The 25,067-nt window shown below is 44.0% G+C and overlaps 1 protein-coding gene across 1 annotated transcript in view; it reads right to left on the reverse strand.

The window, feature by feature from the left end:
- The window catches only part of LOC112256198 (vascular endothelial growth factor receptor kdr-like), a 78,894-nt gene that overhangs the window by 22,840 nt on the left and 30,987 nt on the right, over window positions 1–25,067 (reverse strand). The window contains exons 12-24 of the mRNA XM_042325715.1: window positions 20,379–20,487; window positions 18,926–19,213; window positions 18,507–18,653; window positions 16,953–17,081; window positions 15,788–15,894; window positions 8,100–8,223; window positions 7,402–7,506; window positions 4,664–4,777; window positions 4,394–4,482; window positions 4,057–4,210; window positions 2,641–2,738; window positions 1,924–2,046; window positions 1,311–1,422 (exon numbers count right to left, since the gene is read on the reverse strand). Of these exons, the coding sequence (XP_042181649.1) occupies window positions 1,311–1,422; window positions 1,924–2,046; window positions 2,641–2,738; window positions 4,057–4,210; window positions 4,394–4,482; window positions 4,664–4,777; window positions 7,402–7,506; window positions 8,100–8,223; window positions 15,788–15,894; window positions 16,953–17,081; window positions 18,507–18,653; window positions 18,926–19,213; window positions 20,379–20,487 (1,699 nt within the window). The remainder of the gene's footprint in view (window positions 1–1,310; window positions 1,423–1,923; window positions 2,047–2,640; window positions 2,739–4,056; window positions 4,211–4,393; window positions 4,483–4,663; window positions 4,778–7,401; window positions 7,507–8,099; window positions 8,224–15,787; window positions 15,895–16,952; window positions 17,082–18,506; window positions 18,654–18,925; window positions 19,214–20,378; window positions 20,488–25,067) is intronic.

Consider the following 25,067-nt stretch of genomic DNA (forward strand, 5'->3'; position numbering starts at 1 on the left):
ATGGCAGAGGTTGAAGTGTAGATGCCCAATGAATCCAAAAGCCCTGAATCGATGTACTGTTCTTTCCTTACACTTTTGTCACATTTACTCTGAATGTTGTCCTTGCTACCTATGGTGACATTTTGAGCATACAATATGTCATGTGGAGTCTTGCTATAGAACAGCTTGGCCGGGTGTGGTGCACGGTGCATAGACAGTCATGGACCGACATACAATGGCATCTTGAAGGTGGCAGTGGTTTCACAGCAGGGGCAAACATTTACATTGATCGGCTGCTTGGTTACACAGCGTTTGCATTGCCAGCTGGGAAGGCAACGGCCGACTTAAATGGAAGGTATTCTTTCTTTTTAATGGCCCTTGCCTGTGATAGAATTCACAGTCCAAGTTCACTAATGTTTTTGCAGGAGCAGCATGAAAATAGTTTTCTCAAGCTGACAATGCACCCCTGTTTGCCCCAGAGGCACACTTACGCAGCAGCAGAAGCCAGCTATGATCCAGTGCATCTGGAGGATCTGCATGGCTGGGGGCACCTTGCCTCGCCTGGCTAGCTGACTGGAGACTAGTCTCCTCGCTGAACCTTGCTGGCTGATGACAGAACGAAACCTCTACCCTCCTTTGGAAGGAATACTGCACACCGTGTGCAACATTGTAAGATTATGTGTGCAAATAATTATACAGACAATAGTTTTTTTCAAACTATTTTGTGACTATTTGATTAAAAACAAACAAATTATAAGCAGCAACATTTGTACTGAGTATCATCATAAATAGCGTCATAAGAATTCTCTGATAGAAATCTATTACAGGCCAGAAAAGATCAGTGTGCACCAAAGCAGTCTAGGTTTGCAGTTTCATTAACAATCCTAAAACAGTAGTCCTTGTAGACGTGATTCAGGACCTACACAACAGAGGAAATCTGCATTGAATAAGTCTGTATTGTTCCAAATGGCTGTGCAAAGATGTTTGTTAATTTCTGCTCATTCATTCTGCTAACGGGGAGGTGAGGTGAGGTATTTGTTTTTGTATTTATTATGGATCACCATTAGTTCCTGCCAAGGCAGTAGCTGCTCTTCATGGGTGGGGTCCAGCGAAATTAAGGCAGTTATACCATTTTAAAAACATTACAATACATTCACAACAGATTTCACAACTCATTAAGTGTGTTCCCTCAGGCCCCTACTCTACTACCACATATCTACAACACAAAATCCATGTGTACGTGTGTATAGTGCGTATGTTATCGTGTGTGTGTATGCATGTGTCTGAGGGACTAGACGGCATGGTGAGTCATTCCTGGTATGTATATTTACCCAGAGAGAAGATCTCCCACATCAGAACTCCAAAGGACCACACATCGCTCTGAGTGGTGTAGATCTTGTCAAAAATGGCCTCTGGCGCCATCCACTTGAGGGGCAGTCTGGCCTGTGAGGGGAGAGATGGAGATAAGAGACGACAGCTCTTTTAAATCAGTATCTCATCTCACCTGTGTGACTGGCTGTCTCATCAATACCATCAATAACCGACCTGTCACATCTGAGGTGAAGCAGGAGGGCTTGTTGAGTAAAGTGGCATAGTACTACCAAACATCCTCAACAATCAAACGTCCTCTAGTCTATGCAGACAGACACGTTTATTACATTTTCAGACAAACAGTGAAATCTGCCCAGAATATCTGCCATTTCCCAAATTTCCTGCATTTATTCAATCCCTCTTTTGTTTTTGCCAAGTCGGTAGTAACAGAACACGTGTTCTGGTTCTTTTCCATCAAGCTGAGTGTTTTTGAATGCTGCTCTCTCACACAACAGGCGATAATCGACGTCAAGTCGTTGGTGCGTTTCATCACGTGGAATTGACTTATTATGTCAGATGAATAGTAGCACAGCATAGCATTGTAAAAAAGATCAGATTGCTGTTCATACTTACATCTCCTTTGCGAACGTAGTCTGGGTCTTTGTAGATGTCTCTGGCCAGTCCAAAATCGCATATCTTCACAACATTATTCTCAGACAGTAGGATGTTTCTTGCAGCCAGATCACGATGAATACACTAACAAAATAAGAATAAAAAAATAAGAGAAAACATCCAGTTAGATTAGGATTGATATCGATGCATGACTTTACATGAACGTTTGAGTTATGTGGACATGTCTCAAGTTACGATTCAGCCTAATGTGATAAAGCATGGCTAGGACTATTTCCTGACCATGTGACCTGATAGGAAACACTCAATGCCCTGTGCATGTCAGCTAAGACAACCATATGGAACAGTCATCAATTGTATTCGGAATGCGAAGTGTTCCATACCTAGGTTAAAGCCTTCTCTCTAATATTGACAACAATGGGTTCACTAATTAGTACCATCCGCTCTCGCAGAGCTTGTGACAGACCTTTAAATCTGAATGAGTTTTAGACTGATTATAGCCAATAGACTCGCAAGGAACATAGTGTTCTATGAATGAAATATGTGAACAAAACAACTTCCCCAGCTGTCAAAATACAACAGCCTTTTATTAAATCTAAAGTCAACTGGACTGAATAAAGCTTTATAAACTGGTATTAGATTAATACCCAACATGTGTGTCACAAGACTACCTTTAGCAAAGTATTTTGATAGCGTAATTTGCCTGGAGGAGGTGCATACCTTGCGTGAAGCCAGGAACTCCATGCCTTTTGCAACTTGGAAAATGTAGCAAATCAAATCTTCCATTGTCAGCACTCTCTTGTACAGATCCTCTGGCTCTGAGGGTAAAACGGAACATAAAGTGGAAATGAATACAAACTATTTTCATGAACGTGATTTAGTACGGTGTAACACGTACAGTGAGCTCCAAACGTTTTGGCATGAAATGATATGATACAATGACTATGAGGTTAAAGTGCAGACTGTCAGCTTTTATTTCATGGTAGTTTCTTTATCCATATTAGGTGAACCGTTTAGAATTGACAGCACTTTTTGTACATAGTCCCCCATTTTAATGGAGCAAAAGTATTGGGACAAATTCACTTATATGTCTATTAAAGTAGACAAAAGTTAAAATAAAAAATTGAAATGTAAAAATAAATAATAAATAAATTGGTTCCACAGTCCTAGCACGCAATTATCACATTTGTCACATCAAGCTTGTGACTTTACCATTTTTTATGCATTTGCAGTTTGTTTTGGTTGTGTTTCAGATTATTTTGTGCCCAATGGAAATTAATGGTAAATAATCTATTGTGTCATTTTGAAGTCACTATTGTTGTAAATAAGAATATACTTCTACATTAATATGGATGCTACCATTATTACGGATAATCCTGAATGAATCGTGAAAAATGGTGAGTGAGAAAATTACAGAGGCATAAATATCATACCCACCCAAAAATGCTAACCTCCCCTGTTATTGTCATGGTGAGAGGTTAGCATGTCTTGGGGGTATGATATAAAATGCTAACCTCCCCTGTTATTGTCATGGTGAGAGGTTAGCATGTCTTGGGGGTATGATATAAAATGCTAACCTCCCCTGTTATTGTCATGGTGAGAGGTTAGCATGTCTTGGGGGTATGATATAAAAGGCTAACCTCCCCTGTTATTGTCATGGTGAGAGGTTAGCATGTCTTGGGGCTATGATATTTGTGCGCCTGTAACTGTCTCACTCATCATTCAGGATTCATTCAGGACTATCCGTAATCATGGTCGCATCTACAATAATGTGGAAGTGTTAAGAAACATATTCTACTCTTATCTACAATAAAAGTGACTCCAAAATGACAATACATTATTTACCATACATACATATTGTTATATATTATATTTAATATGGCCGACGTGCAAAGCAGCAGGCAAACAGTCAGGACAGAGGAGGATGTCAACGGAGGCCTCCTCCTCCACTCCTCCTTTTCCTCTCAGCCCAGTGTTCCTGTCCTATCGATTTAATTCATGAATAGGAGGAGGAAACGTCCTATCAGGCCCAGGGAAGAAAACAATCAGGGGGCATGGGAGTGTGGGTGGAGGTGAGAGGGAAGGGTGAAGGGGGCGGTGAGGGGAAGGAAGACGCTGTTGGCTCATTTAGTTTACCTTCCTCCTCTTCCTCTGAGTCGCAGTAGCTCTTATCTTCCACAAAGCCGGAGCTGGCCGAGCTTCCGGTGCTGGCCACGCTCTCCAGGCGCCGCTTGATGAGCTCGCTTAGGTCACAGCCCGACCCCGACGTCACCACCTTACCGTCCTGGCTCTGACATACGAGACACACACCAGATCAAAAATACAGATGCAAACCTTGAGTCACTTTAGAAAACGGTTCTTCTAACAATCTGGGGTTTTCCTATTAGGTTGAGGTTTTGACAGTTAAGTAGACTAAATCATGAAGGCTTTTGATTTGATGAGAAAGCAGGATTTCTGAAAGCTGCAGATTTACCTTATAAACGATGAAATCAGCCCTCTTGCTTCTCAAGTAGTTTGACAAGTTTCCATATTTGCAGTACTCCACTATCATCATCAATGGACCTGAGAAGAAAGACGCACGGAATTCAAAGAAGATTCCAAACAAGTAATGATTCATAAACAGTCAAAACAGGATTTTCTCTGAGATTCCATCCATTTATAAACATACTTCACAAATTGTATGCAGGTCATACAGTGTGACTAAGTTTAAACACAAGAGTTAACCCTGTCCTCTCTCGCTCACCTCCAGGCTTGGTGCAGGCTCCCAGGAGGTTGACCACGTTCAGATGGTGACCAATGTGGATCAGGATCTTCAGCTCCGACATCAGAGCCTTGCGCTCATTTGTCGTAGCTCCTCCTGTTTCAACATAAACACAGACTATTTACAGGGATGAAGGTTAAATGTATATGTCCTATTGCGGGGATACTGTTTCATACTCCACAAAAGAGTGGATGTATTTTGGACTTTAAATGAAAATGTCATATAAATTCTTTATCTTCGTTTAAGATTACGCCAACTGATGTACGTTCCTGGACGTATGGAAACCAAACAGTATAGATGGAAAATAAAGAACAGATTTTTACGCATGCGGTGAAGATTTTAGATAGGCAAGACATTTTTCACATAAGGTAATATGATTATCTGCATGAGAACATTCAATGTGCAAGGTGAAGATGGTATGCACCGATGGACAGCGGGAAATCATTTAAGTCAACATGGGAATATATAGGACTTAAAACACAAACATCAGCATTCTCTCACATTAAATTAGATACTCGCATACATGAGGGAACAACCCAAAGCACAGCCACACATTACATCACAATAAACACTGCAGCACACATGGAGAGTCAATATGACAGTAACATTATTTTTTTCCCAGAATATAAAATGCTGTTTTGTTTCTCAGTTGTATAGCTAGTCTACATATAATATAAGAGGCCAATATCTTGGTCAGGAATGCTATGAGGTCAAAGGGAGGGATTTATTTAACCACGTAAACTAAACACCACCAAAGTGACTCATCCTTTTTTACTGGGGGGGCATCGACGCCAAGATTAACGGTCCCTCTAAACCTCTCAGTAACATTGATCTCAAAGACTGTGGAATACCAACTAGTCAATGTTGGGGGGCAGCCTAATGCGTCCAATGTGCCTGTGTAATGTCTCTCTCTTCTTTTATCTGAAAAGCTCATCTGGACACAGGTGGTTGGAGTTAGCAACGGTACCAATAATGTCCCTAACTGATAAACAGAATGAAAACATTGACTGAACAAAATGGTGTTGCAAAATAATCTTGCTCTCAGCCATCACTGACTCCCTGGATGTGGTTTAATCTAACGGGGATTTTGGCCGATTTAAATAATGAATCAACGACTTGAATTTAAAAAATGAATGGCGAACGTTCGATGACCAAATTACAAACAAATGGAGGGGGGAAAACGACCAAATCGCCCTCTAGTGGCCTCATGGGTGGAAGGTTATTCATATTTGACATAATTAATAAACATGTTATATTCTTCTGTAATATTGGGATGCAAACTCAAAGTTGAATACATTGAAACGCTGTATCTGACATGGTACAGGTGTCTTCTTTTTAAAGCCCATAACCATGTGTGTGAGGTGGATACTTTATTTGTTTAGGACTACCAAGAAACACTCTGTGTGACCCTGATTTAGCCCACTGCAGTAAAAGGTTTTAAACAATGAATCAATTACTTGAATTTAAATAACGAATGGAAAACTTGTGAATTGTGGGACTGCACTTCTGCTCTGTCTTATTTTGGCTCATCACAGTGGTCCCAGCCTGCTCTGGAAGCTGGAGCTGATTGACGCTGAGTCTCAAACCACACTGCACGGAGGGTCAGTTTAGGGAAGTGAGCTGCTTTTCATTATGTTTGACCTGGGGGGGGGGGCCTGGAGTAGAGCAGTAGAGCAGCAGCCGGCCTGGTGAGTTTGGTTCCTCCATGATTAATGGAAAGAGATGATTAATGCTTTAACACTGACAGAAATATCTAACAAATGGCCTGATTTATCATCCCCATGTAGCTAGATGTTTCACAACACCATCAGTATCAATCTGTGGCCCCATTACTCTACAGAGTTATAGTTGAATATCCTAACAGAACCCGGAGGAAAGTTAGTTGGACCACATCAACCCTAAGGGGATACAGCAAGTGTCAGTGATATTGGGCTGAAATGTTTATTCTGCTAAGATCACTAGGTAAAATTCCTTGGACAGTCTCTCCCCCCTTCTCTCGGAGTCTCTCTCCTTCTGCATTGCTTTTTACTGCTTTTTACTCAATTGTTGATGGGATAAATATGCTCTGCCAGATTTAGAAAGACTGAAATGTGACCATAATTTATGGTGACCATAAATCATATGTGGGAAGCAGGTGTGTGTGTGTGTGTGTGGGGGGGGGTCATTGTTTCCAATTGTTTGTGTATCTACAAAGCATCTGGGTTACAATTATTAATAAGCACTTTTATTTTTCTAACCTTTATTTGACAACTTTTTTTTTTTTTACACTTTTAAACTTTGCAATCACTAACACCAAGTGGAATGCTATCCTGATTCCTGTCATATCTGTAGACTGTCATCCTCATCAGGGACACCAAGGTCTCAGGCAGCCAACGCACGCCTCCTTTGAACAAATAGCCTGTGCGCGACTGTTAATTACATGCACATGTGCTAGCACAGCTTTTGAATTCATATCATGCGCGAGAAACCAAATTGTCTGCTGAAATGACAGATGGCTGTTTTACATCTGTTACACCCAAAACAATGGATATTGTGTTTGTATTTGGCGAGAAGCACCTTTATCAGTACCATTTCCACCAGGCGGTGAGCGAAAGGAAGCTATGTGGAAAACAGCCTGTATGACTTTTCAACGTGGTTTTTCAACAGAAGTGCACATGAGAGTAAATTAGCATATATAACATGTTCAGATTAAAGTCTTGATAATAATGTTTCTTCCATACCTTTCAGCATTTTGACGGCCACAGTCTTGCAGGTCGAGAGCTTGTCAATCCCAAAAGCAGAGGCCTCCACCACTTTCCCGAAGGCTCCATGGCCCAGAGTTTTGCCTGGGACAGAGAGAGCGAGAGAGAGCGAGAGCGAGAGCGAGAGCGAAAGCGAGAGAGAGAGAGAGAGAGAGAGAGAGAGAGAGAGAGAGAGAGCGTGAGAGGGGCCAGTGGATTACAATAGGTCTACATGTAAATGAAAGTGGCTGGCCCCTGGGGAGTAATAAATCTGGTTGGGTTCTCTTTCAGGGGAATTATGGGTAATTAAAACAACCTGCCGAGGTTCTGACCACTGGGCCCGTGAAGTGCTCCTCCAGGGGATTTATAGTGCCGTTAAGACCAGGCGACAGTGGAGGGTCGCTGATGAGCAACAACGCTACACCCTCTTCACAGGGGGGTGTCACCTCTGCCACATACCATCCTCTCTGGCACTATATTTCAATGTAATGGGCAAACAGGATCACACAGTTTAAGAGGACCCAGATGAGTGCCACCTTATCAACATCACATTGACCTGTGGATGTGAAATGTAGGCTGGACAAGTAAATACGCTTACAGTAGGTGCCAATTCATGGTGCGTATAGGCCTTTGAGTTACAGCGTGGTGAGTGACTTCTTAGACTGTACCAGTGCTGTATGCTGTAGTAAGGTACTCACCCAGTCTGAGGCGGTCTCGGGGAAACTCCCATTTGCTGCCATCGTACTGCAGGCGTTCACACTGCTCGTCCAGAGGACACTCGTCTGGGTCAATGATGATGGATGGACCCATCATGTAGTCCGGCTGGAAGGGGGGAGAATAAAATAGAATGTAATAGAATATAATAAAATGGTGATGGAGCGCATTGTGCAGTAAGTATGTTAACTAAAAGACAAGAACACATGCTCTACTATCACTGTTAACATCAATATACTATTACGGAAACTATTCAAATCAAATCAATGTTTATTTGTCACATGCACAGAATACAACAGGTGTAAACCATTCAGAGAAGAACTTCCCCCCCAAAAAATAAAATCCAGAATAGAATCTAAAAAAGCATGGACAGGGCCTCCCGGGTGGCGCAGTGGTCTAGGGCACTGCATCGCAGTGCTAGCTGTTCAAGCCCAGGCCCTGTCGCAGCCGGCCACGACCGGGAGGTCCATGGGGCAACGCACAATTGGCCTAGCGTCGTCCGTGTTAGGGAGGGTTTGGCCGGTAGGGATATCCTTGTCTCATCGTGCACTAGCGACTCCTGTGGTGGGAGGGGCGCAGTGCACACTAACCAGGTCGCCAGGTGCATGGTGTTTCCTCCGTGCACCGGGTTGGATGCATGCTGTGTTAAGAAGCAGTGCGGCTTGGTTGGGTTGTGTTTCAGAGGACGCATGGCTTTCGACCTTCGTCCCTCCCAAGCCCGTACGTACGGGAGTTGTAGCGATGAGACAAGATAGTAACTCTTAACAATTGCATACTACGAAATGTAAAGCATGGACAGGTGGTGCAGTGGTCCAAGGCAGTGCTAGCTGTGCCACGACTGGGAGAGGGTTTGGCCGGCAGGGATGTACGATCGCGCACTAGCAACTCCTGTGGCGTGCCGGGCGAAGTGCATGGTCATGGTCGTCAGGTGCACGGTGTTTCCTCCAACACATTGGTAACGGCTGACTTCCGGGTTAAGTGGGCCTCTCACGAGTCCGTACGGGAGTTGCAGCGATGAGACAAGACTGCAATTGTTAAGAGTTACAACCAAACATATTTTCCAGATGTTATTGTGGGTGTAGCAAAATGCTTACGTTCTTAGCTCCAACAGTACAGTAATATCTAACAATACACACCAATCCCCAAAAGATAAAGAAACAAATGAATTTTTCTACATGTATTAGAACGAGCGATGTCAGAATATAAATAAGTATACTGTATATGTACGGAGCATTCGGAAAGTATTCAGACCCTTTGGATTTTTCCACATTTTGTTACATTCGAAGGAATGTAGACAGGATTGTGTCGAAGCACAGATCTGGGGAAGGGTACCAAAAAATGTCTGCAGCATTGAATGTCCCAAAGAACACAGCGGCCTCCATAAAATGGTAGAAGTTTGGAGCCACCAAGACTCTTCATAGAGCTGGCCGCCTGGCCAAACTGAGCAATTGGAGGAGAAGGGCGGTGACCAAGAACCCGATGGTCACTCTGACAGAGCTCCAGAGTTCCTCTGTGGAGAAGGGAGAACCTTCCAGAAGGAGAACCATCACTACAGAACTCCACCAATCAGGCCCTTATGGTAGAGTGGCTAGAAGGATGTCACTCCTCAGTAAAAGGCACATGACAGCCCGCTTGGAGTTTGCCAAAAGGCACCTAAGACTCTCAGACCATGAGAAACAAGATTCTCTGGTCTGATGAAACCAAGATTGAACTCTTTGGCCTGAATGCCAAGGAAACCTGGCACCATACCTATGGTGAAGCATGGTGGTGGCAGCATCATGCTGTGGGGATGTTTTTCAGCGGCATGGACTGGGAGACTAGTCAGGAACGAGGGAAAGATGAACGGAGCAAAGTACAGAGAGTTCTTTGATGAAAACCTGCTCCTGCGTGCTCAGGACCTCAGACTGGGTCGAAGGTTCACCTTCCAACAGGACAATGATCCTAAGCACACAGTCTCCTAGAGATGAACATACTGTGGTGCAAAGAGTGCATATCAATCCCAGAACAACAGCAAAGGAACTTGTGAAGATGCTTGAGGAAACAGGTACAAAAGTATCTATCTCCACAGTAAAACAAGTCCTATATTGACATATCCTGAAAGGTCGCTCAGCTAGGAAGAAGCCACTGCTCCAAAACCACCATAAAAAGCCAGACTACGGTTTGCAACTGCACATGGAGACAAAGATCGTACTTTTTGGAGAAATGTCCTCTGGTCTGATGAAACAAAAATAGAACTGTTTGGCCATAATGACCATTGTTATGTTTGGAGGGGGAAGCACGGGGGTGGCAGCATCATGTTGTGGGGGTGCTTTGCTGCAGGAGGGACTGGTGCACTTCACAAAATAGATGGCATCATGAAGAGGAAATTACGTGGATATATTGAAGCAACATCTCAAGACATCAGTCAGGAAGTTAAAGCTTGGTTGCAAATGGGTCTTCCAAATGGACAATGACCCCAAGCATACTTCCAAGGTTGTGGCAAATTGGCTTAAGGACAACAAAGTCAAGGTATTGGAGTGGCCATCACAAAGCACTGACCTCAATACCATAGACAATTTGTGGGTAGAACTGAAAAAGCATGTGTGAGCAAGGAGGCCTACAAACCTGACTCCGTTACACCAGCTCTGTCAGGAGGAATGGGCCACAATTTACCCAACTTATTGTGGGAAGCTTGTGGAAGGCTACTGAAACATTTGACCCAAGTTAAACAGTTTAAAGGCAATGCTACCAAATACAAATTGAGTGTATGTAATCTAATGTAATCTTCTGACACACTGGGAGTGTGATGAAATAAATAAAGGCTGAAATAAATCCTTCTCTATACTATTATTCGGACATTTCACATTCTTAAAATAAAGTGGTGATCCTAACTGACCTAAGACGGGGAATTTTTACTAGGATTACATGTCAGGAATTGTGAAACAGTTTAAATGTATTTGGCTGAGGTGTATGTAAACTTCCGACTTCAACTGTACATATAAAGTGGGTAAAACAGTTTGCAAACATTATTAAAGTAATCAGTGTTCCATAACTATGTACATACTGTAGGCCAGCAGCCTCGAAGGTGCAGGTAGGGTACCGGGTCGTAGCAAGGTAGTAACAATGACAAAGATCAGGGCAGGTTACTGAGCAGAGGCTGACTAGTGATGACTATTTAACAGTCTGATGGCCTGGAGGTAAAAGCTGTTTTTCAGTCTCTCGGTCCCAGCTGTGATGTACCTGTACGGTCTCCTCCTTATAGATGGTAGCAGGTGAACAGGCCGTGGTTCGTGTGGCTGAGGTCCTTGATGAACTTTTTGGCCTTCCTGTGAAACTGGGTGCTGTAGATGTTCTTGAAGGCAGGTAGGCAGTGTGCCCCTGGTGATGCGTTGGGCAGATCGCACCACCCTCTAGAGAACCCTGCGGTTGTGGACGGTGCAGTTGTCATACCAGGCAGTGATACAGCCCGGGAGGATGCTCTCAATGGTGCATCTGTAGAAGTTTGTGAGGGTCTTAGGGGCCAAACCAAATTTCTTCAGCGTCCTGAGTTTGAAGAGGTGTTGTTGTGCCTTCTTCACCACACTGTCTGCGCGGGTGGACGATTTCAAGTTGTCAGTGAAAAGTACACCGAGGAACTAGAAGCTTTTCATCCTTTTCACCGCTGCTCCATAGGTGTGGATGAGGGTTCCCTCCTCCTTCTTTCTCCTGAAGTCTTCGATTAGCTCCTTCATTTTGTTGACATTGAGGGAGAGGTTATTTTCCTGGCACCACTCCGCCAGGGTCTCGTCGTTGTTGGTAATCAGGCCTACTACCACAGTTGTGTCGTCTTCAAACTTGATGATTGAGTTGGAGACGTTCGTGGCCATGCAATCATGGGTAAACAGGGAGTTCAGGAGGGGGCTGAGCATGCACCCCTGTGTGGCCCTCATGTTGAGGATCAGCATAGCGGCAGTGGTGTTGCCTACCTTTACCGCCTGCGGTCGGCCCATCAGGTAGTCCAGGACCCAGTTGCACAGGGAGGGGTTCAGACCCAGTGCCTTGAGATTAATGATGAGCTTGGAGGATACGATGGGGTTGAAGGCTGAGCTGTAGTCGATGAACAGCATTCTTACATAAGCGTTCCTCTTGTCCAGATGGGATAGGGCATTGTGCAGTGTAAAGGCGATTGCCTCATCCATGGATCTGTTGGTGCGGTATGCAAATTGTAATCGATTTAGGGTGTAGGGTAAGGTGGAGGTGATATGATCCTTAACTAGCCTCTCAAAGCACTTCATGATGACAGAAATCAGTGCTACCGGTGATAGTCATTTAGTCAAATCAAAATCAAATCAAGTGCTTTCCTCAAAGCAGTCGAAGAAGGTGTTTAGCTTGTCCGGGAGCAACGCGTTCGTGACATGTCTAGCTTTCCCTTTATAATCCGTATGTAGTCCCTGCCACATACGTCTCGAGTCTGAGCCGTTGAGTTCGATTTCTTTGGTAACTGGTGACCATAGACTGGGATAGAGAGAGATGGCCAGAGGCGGTGGCTCGCGGCGGCGGCACTGTGTTTTCCTCAAAGTGAGCAAAGAAGGTGTTTAGCTTGTCTGGGAGCAAGGCTTCAGTGTCCGCAATGTGGCTAGGTTTCCCTTTATAATCCGTGATTGTCTGGAGTCCCTGCCACCTTTGTCTGAGCCGCTGAATTGCAACTCCACTTTGTCTCTGTACTGACGTTTTGCCTGTTTGATTGCCTTACTGAGGGCATAGCAGGACTGGTTGTACTTGTCCATGAGGGTGTGTGTGTGTGTGTGTGAAAGATTTTTCTTTAATGAATCCGACACAAAGGATAGACTGCTTTGTCAAGACCAGGCCCAAATCCCTGTCATTCACGTGAAGAAAATACTGAGAAAAGGGGGGATGGGGGAGGGTACCTTGTGAGAATTCGCAGGCGAGTAGGTAAACCACCACTACCCTCCGTATTATTGACCAACGTGCAATCATTGGAAAATAAACTGGACGATCTACGATTAAGACTATCCCACCAACAGAACATTAAAAACTGTAATATCTTCTGTTTCACGAGACATGGCTGAGCAACAAAATGGATAATATAGGGCTGGCTGGGTTTTCCGTGCATCGGCAGGACAGAGCAGCTACGTCTGTTAAGACGAGGGGTGTGTGTGTCTATTTGTTAATAAATGGTAGTGCAAATATTAGGGACGTCTTGAGGTATTGCTCACCTGAGGTAGAATACCTCATGAGAAGCTGTATACCACACTATCTACCAAGAGAGTTCTCATCTATATCATTCGTAGCCGTCTATTTACCACCACAAACTGATGCTAAGACCGCACTCAGCGAGCTGTATAAGGGCATATGTTCATCCAGAAGGGGCACTCCTAGTGGCCGGGGACTTTAATGCAGGCAAACTTAAATCAACTTAATTGAGGAGTATACCCCCTCCGTCACCGGCTTCATCAAAAAGTGCATAGACGATGTCGTCCCCACAGTGACTGTACATACATATCCCAACCGGAAGCCATGGATTACAGGCAACATTCGCACCGAGCTAAAGGCTAGAGCTGCCGTTTTCAAGGAGCGGGACACTAATCCAGACGCTTATAAATAATCCTGCTATGCCCTCAAATAGGCAAAGTGTCAATACAGGACTAAGATTGAATCCGACTACACCGGCTCTGTCGCTCGGCGGATGTGGCATGGCTTGCAAACTATTACGGACTACAAAAAACCCAGCTGCGAGCTGGCCAGTGACGCAAGCCTACCAGATGAGCTAAATGCCTTTTATACTTGCTTCAAGGCAAGCAACACTGAAGCATGCATGAGAGCATCAGCTGTTACAGACAACTGTGTGATCACGCTCTCCATAGCCGATGTGAGCAAGACCTTTCAACGGGGCCATACGGATTACCAGGATGTGTACTCAAAGCATGCGTGGACCAACTGGCAAATGTCTTCACTGTCATTTTCAAGCTCTTCCTGACCGAGTCTGTAATACCTACATGATTTAAACAGACGACCATAGTCCCTTTACCTAAGAAAGCGAAGGTAACCTGCATAAATGATTACCGCCTCGTAGCACTCACGTCGGTAGCCATGATGTGCTTTGAAAGACTGGTCATGGCTCACATCAACACCATCATACCAGAAACCCCAGACCCACTCCAATTCGCATACCGCCCCAATAGATCCACAGATGACGCAATCTCAATCGCACTCCACACTGCCCTTTCCCACCTGGACAGAAGGAACACCTATGTGAGAATGCTATTCATTGACTACAGCTCAGCGTTCAACACCATAGAGCCCTCAAAGCTCATCAATAAGCCAAGGACCCTGGGACTAAACACCTCCCTCTGCAACTGGATCCTGGACTTCCTGACGAGTTGCCCCCATTAGTAAGGGTAGGTAACAACACATTTGCCACGCTGATCGTCAACACAGGGACCACTCAGGGGTGCGTGCTCAGTCCTCTCCTGTACTCCCTGTTCACCCATGACTGCGTGGTCAAGCACGACTCCAACACCCTCATTAAGTTTGCGATGACACAACAGTGGTCACTGACAACGATGAGACAGCCTATAGGGATGATGTCAGGGACCTGGAAGTGTGGTGCCAGGACAACAATCTCTCCCTCAATTTGACAAAGGAACAAGACAAAGGAACGAAGGAGCTGATTGTGGACTATAGGAAAAGGAGGGCTGTACAGGCCCCCATTAACATCGACAGGGCTGTAGTGGAGCAGGTTGAGAGTTTAAAGTTCCTTGGTGTCCACATCACCAATGAACAATCATGGTCCAAGCACACAAAGACAGTTGTGAAGAGGGTACAACAACACCTTTTCCCCCTCAGGAGACTGAAAAGATTTGGCATGGTTCCTCAAATCCTCAAAAGGTTCTACAGCTGCATCATCGAGAGCATCCTGACCGGTTGGATCACCGCCTGGTATGGCAACTTCTCAGCATCTGACCGTAAGGTGTTACAGAGACTCCAGCTGCTACTCGCTGCTTATTATCTATGCATAGTCACTTTACCCCTACCTACATGTCCAAATTACCTCGACTAACCTGTGCCCCCGCACATTGACTCAGTACCGTTACCCCCTGTATATAGCCTCGCTATTGTTATGTTAAGCACTTCACGGTAAGGTCTACACTTGTTGTATTCGGCGCATGTGACAAATACAACTATATTTTATTATATTTGAAGTGTGTGTGAGTGTGTGGATAGAGACCTATAAGTGTGCATAGAGTCAGTGCAGATAGTCAGTGTGTAGGTAGCCATTGCTGAGCTATTCAGCAGTCTTATTGCTTGGAGACAGAAGCTGTCTCTGAACCTATTCTTACTCAACATGCAGTACACAAGCACTTCTCCAATGTCAGGAAATGTGGAACTCGTAAACATAGAGATAAAATGATCCAAAGTCATTTGCATTTCACAAGAGAAATGACTCAGTGATGGCAGTTCGTGGAATTTGTATAACAAGATTGCTTCCACTCCTGAAACACATACCCTTAAAAATGTAGTGTGGGTGTTTGAATAGGTCTTGAGAAGAGCATTTTTTAAATGGCATGATGCTGCGGTGAGCAAAGTGCTCAGTGCAGTATCCAAACAGTTTACACTCTCAAATGTCTTCACGGTCAAGAAGAGTGAGAGACACTGGAGAACCAGCTGTGATTGCAGGGAGATCTCTTGTTACCTTCCTCAGCTTGCGGATGAAGAGGATGAGCATGAGCCAGAGGAAGGTGGCGGCAGCTCCTGTACACACCAGGACGATCACCTCAATGTTGGGCTTCCCCTCATCACCTGGAAGGAGACCACAGGAACCATTAGTCAACTGTTGTTGCATAGGGTGTTTTATATGCTTGTTGAAAAATGAATACGATATGATAACTGGCAACACATATATACAGGGACATACACAACAGAGGAATGGTTTTGTTTGTATTATGACATATTAGACTAACATGACACTGACCTACTTATGCAGAACTTGAAAGTCCATTTTGCCAAGTGATTGCAAGGACGGGAATTAAACAACGCATTTCTCTGAAAGTTCTTCGTTTTTTGCTAGATTAACTCATTTCCGACAAGTTGGGTACGCACTAAAAGTCAAAACACACTCCATTGTTTATTTCTTAGTCTTTTTGGGCTATGCATCCGCCATTGTTGCACATTCATCTCACATTAAACTGTTTTCTTAACTATCCATCTCAACATTCACTGTCCTAGCCAGCTCACATTCACAAAGCTTTGCGAAATTGTCAAATAGTTTTGATAGAGTAATGCCAAATTTTTGACATTTTCTTCCAGTAATATAATGGATTGTGCTGACACTGGGGTTGGACGTTGAGGGAAATTGACATTTTTTAGGGGAACAGGAATTCATGTCTGGTGCCAAGTCTAGTTGTCAGAATAAGTCACATGACCTTGTCCCCCCCCTCTCCCCCCTCCCTTCCAGTCTGTGTCATCATGTTTCCAGTCCCATGGTTCTTTAACGAGAGAACTTCTCCACTGAAAGTGCCCACAGTCATTAGTGGGAACTCTTCACACACTTCTTGCAGGTCACGTCCCATGGGTGGGGACCTCAGAGCTCCATGAGCCCCCCCCAGCCAGTGGAGGAATTCGCTGGGCATTCTTGGCAGACTCTTGGCTTCTCTCTCTGGGGAGGGTTTTCATATTGAATCTGGCCAGAGCTATTTGTACTGGTGACAAGAAAACATAGCCCAGTTTTGCCATGAGCTGTGATTGGTCCAGCTGTGGCTGTGCTGGTTGAGTTCATGGTGTGTTTGGTCACTGGTGTGGTTAATGTACCTTAGTTAGATTCATTGACCATGACGGAAATAAAGAGGTAAGTGACTCACCCACGACAGTGACGACAGCGCTGGCTTTCACACTCCCCTCATTGTTGCTGGCCAGACACTCGTACAAGCCCTCATCATCTTTCTTCACTCTCTCGATCGTCAGCACCCCATCCTCCCTCAGAGTAATACCTGGAACACAGCATGAAGTCTACAGCTCAGATTTTATGGAGAAAATTATAATAAAACACATTTTTGGGGGTGGGGGGGGTATATACAGTGGGGCAAAAAAAGTATTTAGTCAGCCACCAATTGTGCAAGTTCTCCCACTTAAAAAGATGAGAGAGGCCTGTAATTTTTATCATAGGTACACTTCAACTATGACAGACAAAATGAGAAAAAAAATCCAGAAAATCACATTGTAGGATTTTTTATGAATTTATTTGCAAATTATGGTGGAAAATAAGTATTGTACTGACATACAAGACCAAATTACAGGCCTTTCTCATCTATTTAAGTGGGAGAACTTGCACAATTGGTGGCTGACTAAATACTTTTTTGCCCCAATGTATGTATATATATATATATATATATATATATATATATATTTCACCCCATGCTTCCTGAAGCACCTCTCACAAGTTAGATTGGTTTAATGGGCACTTCTTACGTACCATACAGTCAAGCTGCTCCCACAACAGCTCAATAGGGTTGAGATCCGGTGACTGTGCTGGCCACTCCATTATAGACAGAATACCAGCTGGCTGCTACTTCCCTAAATAGTTATTGCATAGTTTGGAGCTGTGCTTTGGGTCATTGTCCTGATGTAGGAGGAAATTGGCACCAATTAAACGCCGTCCACAGGGTATGGATTGGCGTTGCAAAATGGAGTGATGGCCTTCCTTCTTCAAGATCCCTTTTACCCTGTACAAATCACCCACTTTACCACCAACAAAGCACCCCCAGACCATCACATTGACTCCACCATGCTTGACAGATGGCGTCAAGCACTCCTCCAGCATCTTTTCATTTTTTCTGAGTCTCACGAATGTTCTTATTTGTGCTCCGAACACCTCAAACTTAGATTTGTCTAAATGGACAACAATACCTAGTCTTCTACTTCCAGCTTCAGCTCCCCTAAACCCCTCCCATCTATCTCTGAAGACCATCCAGTTTTGATTTATAATTGCCATATATCTTTCAACTGTGCTAGGATGTTTCACACAAGTTCTGAACCTTTCTATTCTCATAGTTTCGACAGATTGTACATTTGCTAAGAGTATTATGATATTGTTGATCGATTGACTGATTGATCACCCATCAGTGCAATTTGCAGAGTTAGCTCCATTTAATGTTTCAATTCTTCAGCCATTCCTGAACCTGTGACCAAAACAAGCTACGTACGGGCAATGCCAAAACAAGTGATCTAATGATTTTGCCTCTTCGCAGCAAAATCTGCAGAGCTGAGGTTGTATCCACCATATACTGTTTATAATATTCTATTATTTTCAAGAATTTTGTATAATAATTTAAATTGAAACACTAAAAGCAATGAGTAGGGCCCGACAATGGAAACCTCGGGGCCCCTAATCATGAGTCATTTCCAGCAGTTCTTACCTGGACCCTCCTGTACTGGTAGCTTGTCTTTGTACCAGGTGATGTAGGGTGGCGGCATACCCAGGGCGTAGCAGGCCATAGTCAGAGTGCTGCTGCTGTTTACATCCTGATTGGTCAGGTTCTGTCTCAGCCACGGCCTCTTCCTCTCTGCATCAACCACAGAAACATATCTGAATTAGATCACTCTGCTTTTCAAGACTTTCCCAGACAAACTCATCCCCCTACTGGGTTGCATAATCACGAGTGTGATTATATCCAGGAACAGTCACCTTTTACCAAAATGCGATGTAATACAACCATGTTACTCTTAGAAAGAGTTGAGCAATACCCATATGACATGACAGTGGTGCGGCAATTACTGTTCTGATAGACCTCATTGATCACCCAGCAGGCAATGCTCCTCCTGTCTCCTTACTCACCATCCACAGTCAGCACAGTCTGGACTATGACCCTCTTGCTGTGGAGGTTACCCGCCCAGCACTGGTAGCCTGTTGTGTGACTCCTGGACACGTTGTGCAGGGAGAGGGAGAGAGAGATAGCGTACGGGCTGAGCTGCAGGGCCGTGATGTTGGCGGGGGTGACAGTGTAGTTCTGAGGGTTGTACCACTGCAGGTCTGTGTACAGGTACCGAGTGCCGCGACAAGTCAGAGTGACGTCATCACCCTCGATGGCAGTCTGGGGCTCGATGGCCAGGTGCTGAGGGTGATCTGGTGGGGGAGAGGGGAAAAACACATTAGGTCATAAGGAGTGTTAGAGCATTTTTCTTCCAGTATGTAAGTGGGCTACAAGAGCATCTATGTTACTACAACTCTCTTCTCACTAAGGGAGATAGACACGTAGCATGAGATAGTCAGCTGACTGAAGCTGTCCTATCCTGGGAAAGTACATCTCTAAAACATCAAGCTACACATCACCATGTTAGGAATTTCAAATTTGCAGTTATTTCCTGTGTCATCACTGTGTTAATTGGAAGCAGGTTGGCGGTGTGCGGCGAGCGACGCTGATGGGCGGCCTACAGCTGTCCATTAGGAATCAGTCTGGGGGCCGGGCCTGAGGGGAGCCAGACTGCTCTGGGAAGCATTCGGTGTTCCGTAAAAGAAGACCGCTGTTATTACAATTCCGCCATCCTCTTTTTCAGCAGCAATCCAGCACTCTCAGTCACCTCCACCTCAGGAATGGTGGTACATTGCAGTGCTTCTTCCTGAAAATGATCTTTATTCTTATCCGGGTCTTCAGAGTTTGGCATCATCAGCAGTGTCCCCAAAAAACAGTGTCACCACCATTCTCAATTCCAAACTACCATCAATCTTTCAACTTCAAATCTTTCAGGTTTGTAATTTCTGAGGACAAAAGTGATGACTGCTTGCATGGCCAGCCAGCTGATTTCTCTTGTCATTACACAACTGGACTAGATGAAACTTTCATTTCATCAACATTTGGAACTGTTCAGATACATATAACTAGGGGAATTATGCAGCAGCAGGCTCAAAGAAGAAGATGAATGACCTGCCGGCTACAGTGAATGCTCAAAGCGGTTTTTAGACTGTAGCATATGGCTCAGGACGTTTGCCTCTTCCGTTCGGTCCTGAAGCCTGCCTGCTCCGGAGGAAGACGGTTTCAATTAATGTCCACCCGGAGCAGCTCTCCTTTTTACACAATACATCCTGTGCATTCTAGCGGTCGCCTCGCGATCACAGTGCATATGTGTAAGTCATTGGAAACTAAACGTCATGTATGTTACAGCTATTCTGTACGCCTGGCACGTAGAAATAAAAACCAACCAGCATTTTGCCTTATGCTGTACAAAAAATCTCCAATGTTGTTCTTTCAACCAACTCCCCACGCTGTGTAGTGTTAAGTTGACCCACTTACCGTCCACATAGAAAATGGTTCTCAGTGTGCAGTTGCCAAGTTCATTCTCGGCCACGCAGGAGTAGATCCCCGAGATGTGAGCCGCTCCCACCACTAGCGTACTCACAGTCTATGGAGGAGAGAGAATAAGTCAACCATTAGATCTACAGTACAGCCAGCGAATGTTGTACCTATCTGCTGTACATGTGTCTCCTGCAAAATAGATTTCACTTCAGTGAGATTAACCTGTATAAATAAAGCTTCATGAACATTTTTCCGATTGGCTTCAATATACAGTACCAGTCAAAAGTTTGGACACACCTACTCATTCAAGCATTTTTCTTTCTTTTTACTATTTTCTACGTTGTATAATAATAGTGAAGACATCAAAACTATGAAATAACACATACAGAGTAACCCCCAAAAAAGTGTTCAACAAATCAAAATAGATTTTATATTTGAGATTCTTCAAAGTAGCCACCCTTTGCCTTGATGACAGCTTTGCACACTCTTGGCATTCTCTCAACCAGCTTCATGAGGTAGTCACCTGGAATGCATTTCAATAAACAGGTGTGCCTTGTTAATTTGTGGAATTTCTTTCCTTCTTAATATATTTGAGCCAATCAGTTGTGTTGTGATAAGGTAGAGGTGGTATACAGAAGACAGCCCTATTTGGTAAAATACCAAGTCCTTTTTATGGCAAGAACAGCTCAAATAAGCAAAGAGAAATGACAGTCCATCATTACTTTAGACATGAAGGTCAGTCAATCCAGAAAATTTCAAGAAAGTTTCTTCAAGTGCAGTCGCAAAAACCATCAAGTGCTGTGATGAAACTGGCTCTCATGAGGACCGCAACAGGAACGGAAGACCCAGAGTTACCTCTGCTGCAAAGGACAAGGTCATTAGAGTTACCAGCCTCAGAAATTGCTGCGCAAATAAATGCTTTACAGAGTTCAAGTAACAGACACATCTCAACATCAACTGTTCAGAGGAGACTGCTTGAATAAGGCCTATATGGTTGAATTGCTGCAAAGAAACAACTACAAAAGGACACTAATAATAAGAAGAGACTTGCTTGGGCCAAGAAACACAAAATCTGTTCTTTGGTTCCAACCGCCGTGTCTTTGTGAGACACAGAATAGGTGAACGGATGATCAGCGCATGTGTAGTGCCCACCGTGAAGCATGGAGGATGTAAGATGGTGCTTTGCTGGTGACACTGTCAGTGATTTATTTAGAATTCAAGGCAGACTTAACCAGCATGGCTACCACAGCATTCTGCAGCGATACACCATCCCATCTGGTTTGTGCTTAGTGGGACTATTATTTGTTTTTCAACAGGACAATGACCTAACACACCTCCAGGCTGTGCAAGGGCTATTTGACCAAATAGGAGCATGATGGAATGCTGCATCAGATTACCTTATTTAACACTTTTTTGGTTACTACATGATTCCATATGTGTTATTTCATAGTTTTGATGTCTTCACTATTATTCTACAATGTAGAAAATAGCAAAAAACAAAGATAAACCCTGGAATGAGTAGGTGTGTCCAAACTTTTGACTGGTACTGTACCTCAGAAGACTTTCCATCAACACCAGTGTGGTTATTTGCCATTAGCAGGTGGGTCAGAGGTCTGCCTTAAGCCTGTTTAATTCTCTTCAGTTAGTTCACATTAATGGAAGGATACATCTGGACTTTTTAAAACCTGCCGCGTCTCTCCTAGCAGCACCGCTCCCCAGAACGAGTGCCTGGCCCTCCATGTCATTTCCCGAAGAGCATTTACAATGCCACACTAGATTCTATCGCCGTTGGAGTGGAACCCATTTAATGGCTTAAGTAGACATAATAGTGAGTAAGATTTGGGCAAGGGCCCAGATCGCGTGGGGTTCTGTTTTGTGTTCAGAACGACATCTGTTTTCAGAGCAGCTACATCAAAGGTGCTGAATGCTGTGGCTGTATTGTCTAGGTGGTGTCAACTTCCTGGGTTTCTAGCGGCATTGTGCTCTGACCCTCAGAAACAGGGCTTTGGTCATGAGACTTGACTGTGTGTGACACATTTTCACTGTTTCAGTACGTTTTCAAAGTCCCAGCTCATATTCTGCGCTGTTTAAACATCTTTGGAAGGAAAAGCTAGCTAAGTTGTTTAAAGTTGTGTTACGTTGTCTACCCTGAGTTGCTATGACATTGGTCAGAGTATTGATGGAGTAGTTGTGTGGTGTTGCGTTACCGCCATTACCAATGATAAATGTAACTTGAGCTGGAAAACAGTTGTTTCAGAAAGTGCACTCTGTCCCTAAGTGGTGACTTGACCAGACGCACTGAGACCCTCTGAGGCCAGCCCTGCAGCCCTGACCAACACTTTACTCTCGTTCACGGGGCACGCGATTTATGCGGGGTGACAGAGAGGAATTCACTCCCAACAAATCCCTCTCTTTTAAACCGCCGCTTGTTATCACTGACCCTTAGTCCTCACCCCTATAAAGCACCGGTGTTTGGGCCGCAAGCGCTTGTAAATAAGGAGTGCCTCCCTATTTATGTCAAACAGAGATTGGTAGTGCTGGACGTGAATGAGGTCTAGGCTCTCTATTACTACTTGTGTATGTATACAATTAGCATGATTCTAAATGCCATCAACCATGTATCATCAGCCAGGGGAAACGCCTTCATAAATCTCCCTTTAGGGTAAAGCAGGAGAAATACCATTTAATAAAAGTTTACTACACCAGTATATGTGTTTGGGTAATGGCTAATTACCAGTATTTTCTTCACTGGTTGGTTTGCTTGTGCTGTTGAAATATGTATATGCTGACTGGATTTATGCCCCAATTTGACCCAGTGTGTTGGAACGGCTGTCTTTCAACTAATCCAATAGGCTTTTGGGGAAAGCAGTTGAGGCCTGCACTTAATTACGTTTGGGGTGAATGGTTTTGGTAACAAGCTCCCCTAGGATATGTGCTGCAATGTCTACAGTCTCCATGTTCAGCTTTGGGAACGCATGCCAAGATGTGGGCCATTTTTTGTGAGAGGAGATGTAACCATTACCTTCAGCTATACCATATTAATACAGATATGACAAAAACAATGAAAATAACATATTATTCCAATTTCCAAACTTAGTTTCAATATTTTCAAATCAAATCAAATGTTATATGTCACATGGCGCTGAATACAACAGGTGTACATCTTACCGTGAAATGCTTACTTACGAGCCCTTAACCAACAATGGAGTTCAAGAAAAATAGTTTTTACTAAATAAACTAAAGTGAAAAATCTAAAATCTAAAAGTAACACAAGAAAATGACTTAATAACGAAGCTATATACTAAGGGTACCGGTACCCTGTCAATGTGCAGGGGTACAGGTTAGTCGAGGTAACTTGCAAAGTGACTATGCATAGATAATAAACAGCGAGAAGAGGCAGTGTAAATAGTCCGGGTGGCCATTTGATTAATTGTTCAGCAGTCTTATGGCTTGTGGGTAGAAACAGTTAAGGAGTGCTTTAGTCTTACACGGAACCCAAACCGGCTGCGCACGTGCGCCATCGTGCATAAATGTATTTTGTCCCCCTACACCAAACGCGATCACGACACACAGGTTAAAATATAAAAACAAACTCTGAACCAATGACATTAATTTGGGGGCAGGTCGAAAAGCATTAAACATGTATGGCAATTTAGCTAATTAGCTTGCACTTGCTAGCTAATTTGTCCTATTTATCTAGCCTGGTGTTGCTAGCTAATTTGTCCTGGGATATAAACATTGAGTTGTTATTTTACCTGAAATGCACAAGATCCTCTACTCCGACAATTAATCCACACATAAAACGTCCAACCGAATCGTTTCTAGTCATCTCTCCTCCTTCCCGGCTTTTTCATCTTTGAACTTATGTGGTGATTGACATCTAAACTTTCATAGTATTACCACGACAACCGGCAAAACATTTAGTCTTTCAATCACCCACGTGGGTATAACCAATGAGGAGATGGCACGTGGGTACCTGCTTCTATAAACCAATGAGGAGATGGGAGAGGCAGGACTTGCAGCGTGATCTGCGTCAGAAACAGGAATGACTTCTATTTTAGCCCTTGGCAACGCAGACGCTTGTTGGCGCACGCGAGCAGTGTGGGTGAAATAATTGAATAACATAGATTTCTACATTTATTTTGCAACGCTCACGCACGTGACACTAGCGGTGTGGTCAGCCTACTAGGCTTCAGCGTATGTCACGATCGTCGTCGGAATGAGACCAAGGTGCAGGGTGGTGAGCGTACATTTTCTTTTATTTGTTCAAATGTCACCAACAAAACAAGAAATAACAAAAACGACCGTGAAGCTTACAAAGGCTTTAGTGCCCCTAACAAAGACAACTTCCCACAATGACAAAAGGGAAAAAGGCTGCCTAAGTATGATTCCCAATCAGAGACAACAATAGACAACTGTCCCTGATTGAGAACCATACCCGGCCAAAACATAGAAACACAAAAAACATAGAAATCCACCCAAATCACACCCTGACCTAACCAAATAGAGACATAAAAAGGCTCTCTAAGGTCAGGGCGTGACAGCGTATTTGTTTTCAGCGTATTACAGCTGATCTGTTCACAGGTCAGTGGAGTTAGGAGGGAACCTATAAAAGGTCAGTCTCCTCTGTCTGCACACGCATGGCTTGAGCCATATGGCTGTATTGTGCTATCTACACAGAGCTCC

Source organism: Oncorhynchus tshawytscha, linkage group LG08, assembly GCF_018296145.1.
Source record: "Oncorhynchus tshawytscha isolate Ot180627B linkage group LG08, Otsh_v2.0, whole genome shotgun sequence".
In the NCBI taxonomy this organism is placed as follows: Eukaryota; Metazoa; Chordata; class Actinopteri; order Salmoniformes; family Salmonidae; genus Oncorhynchus; species Oncorhynchus tshawytscha.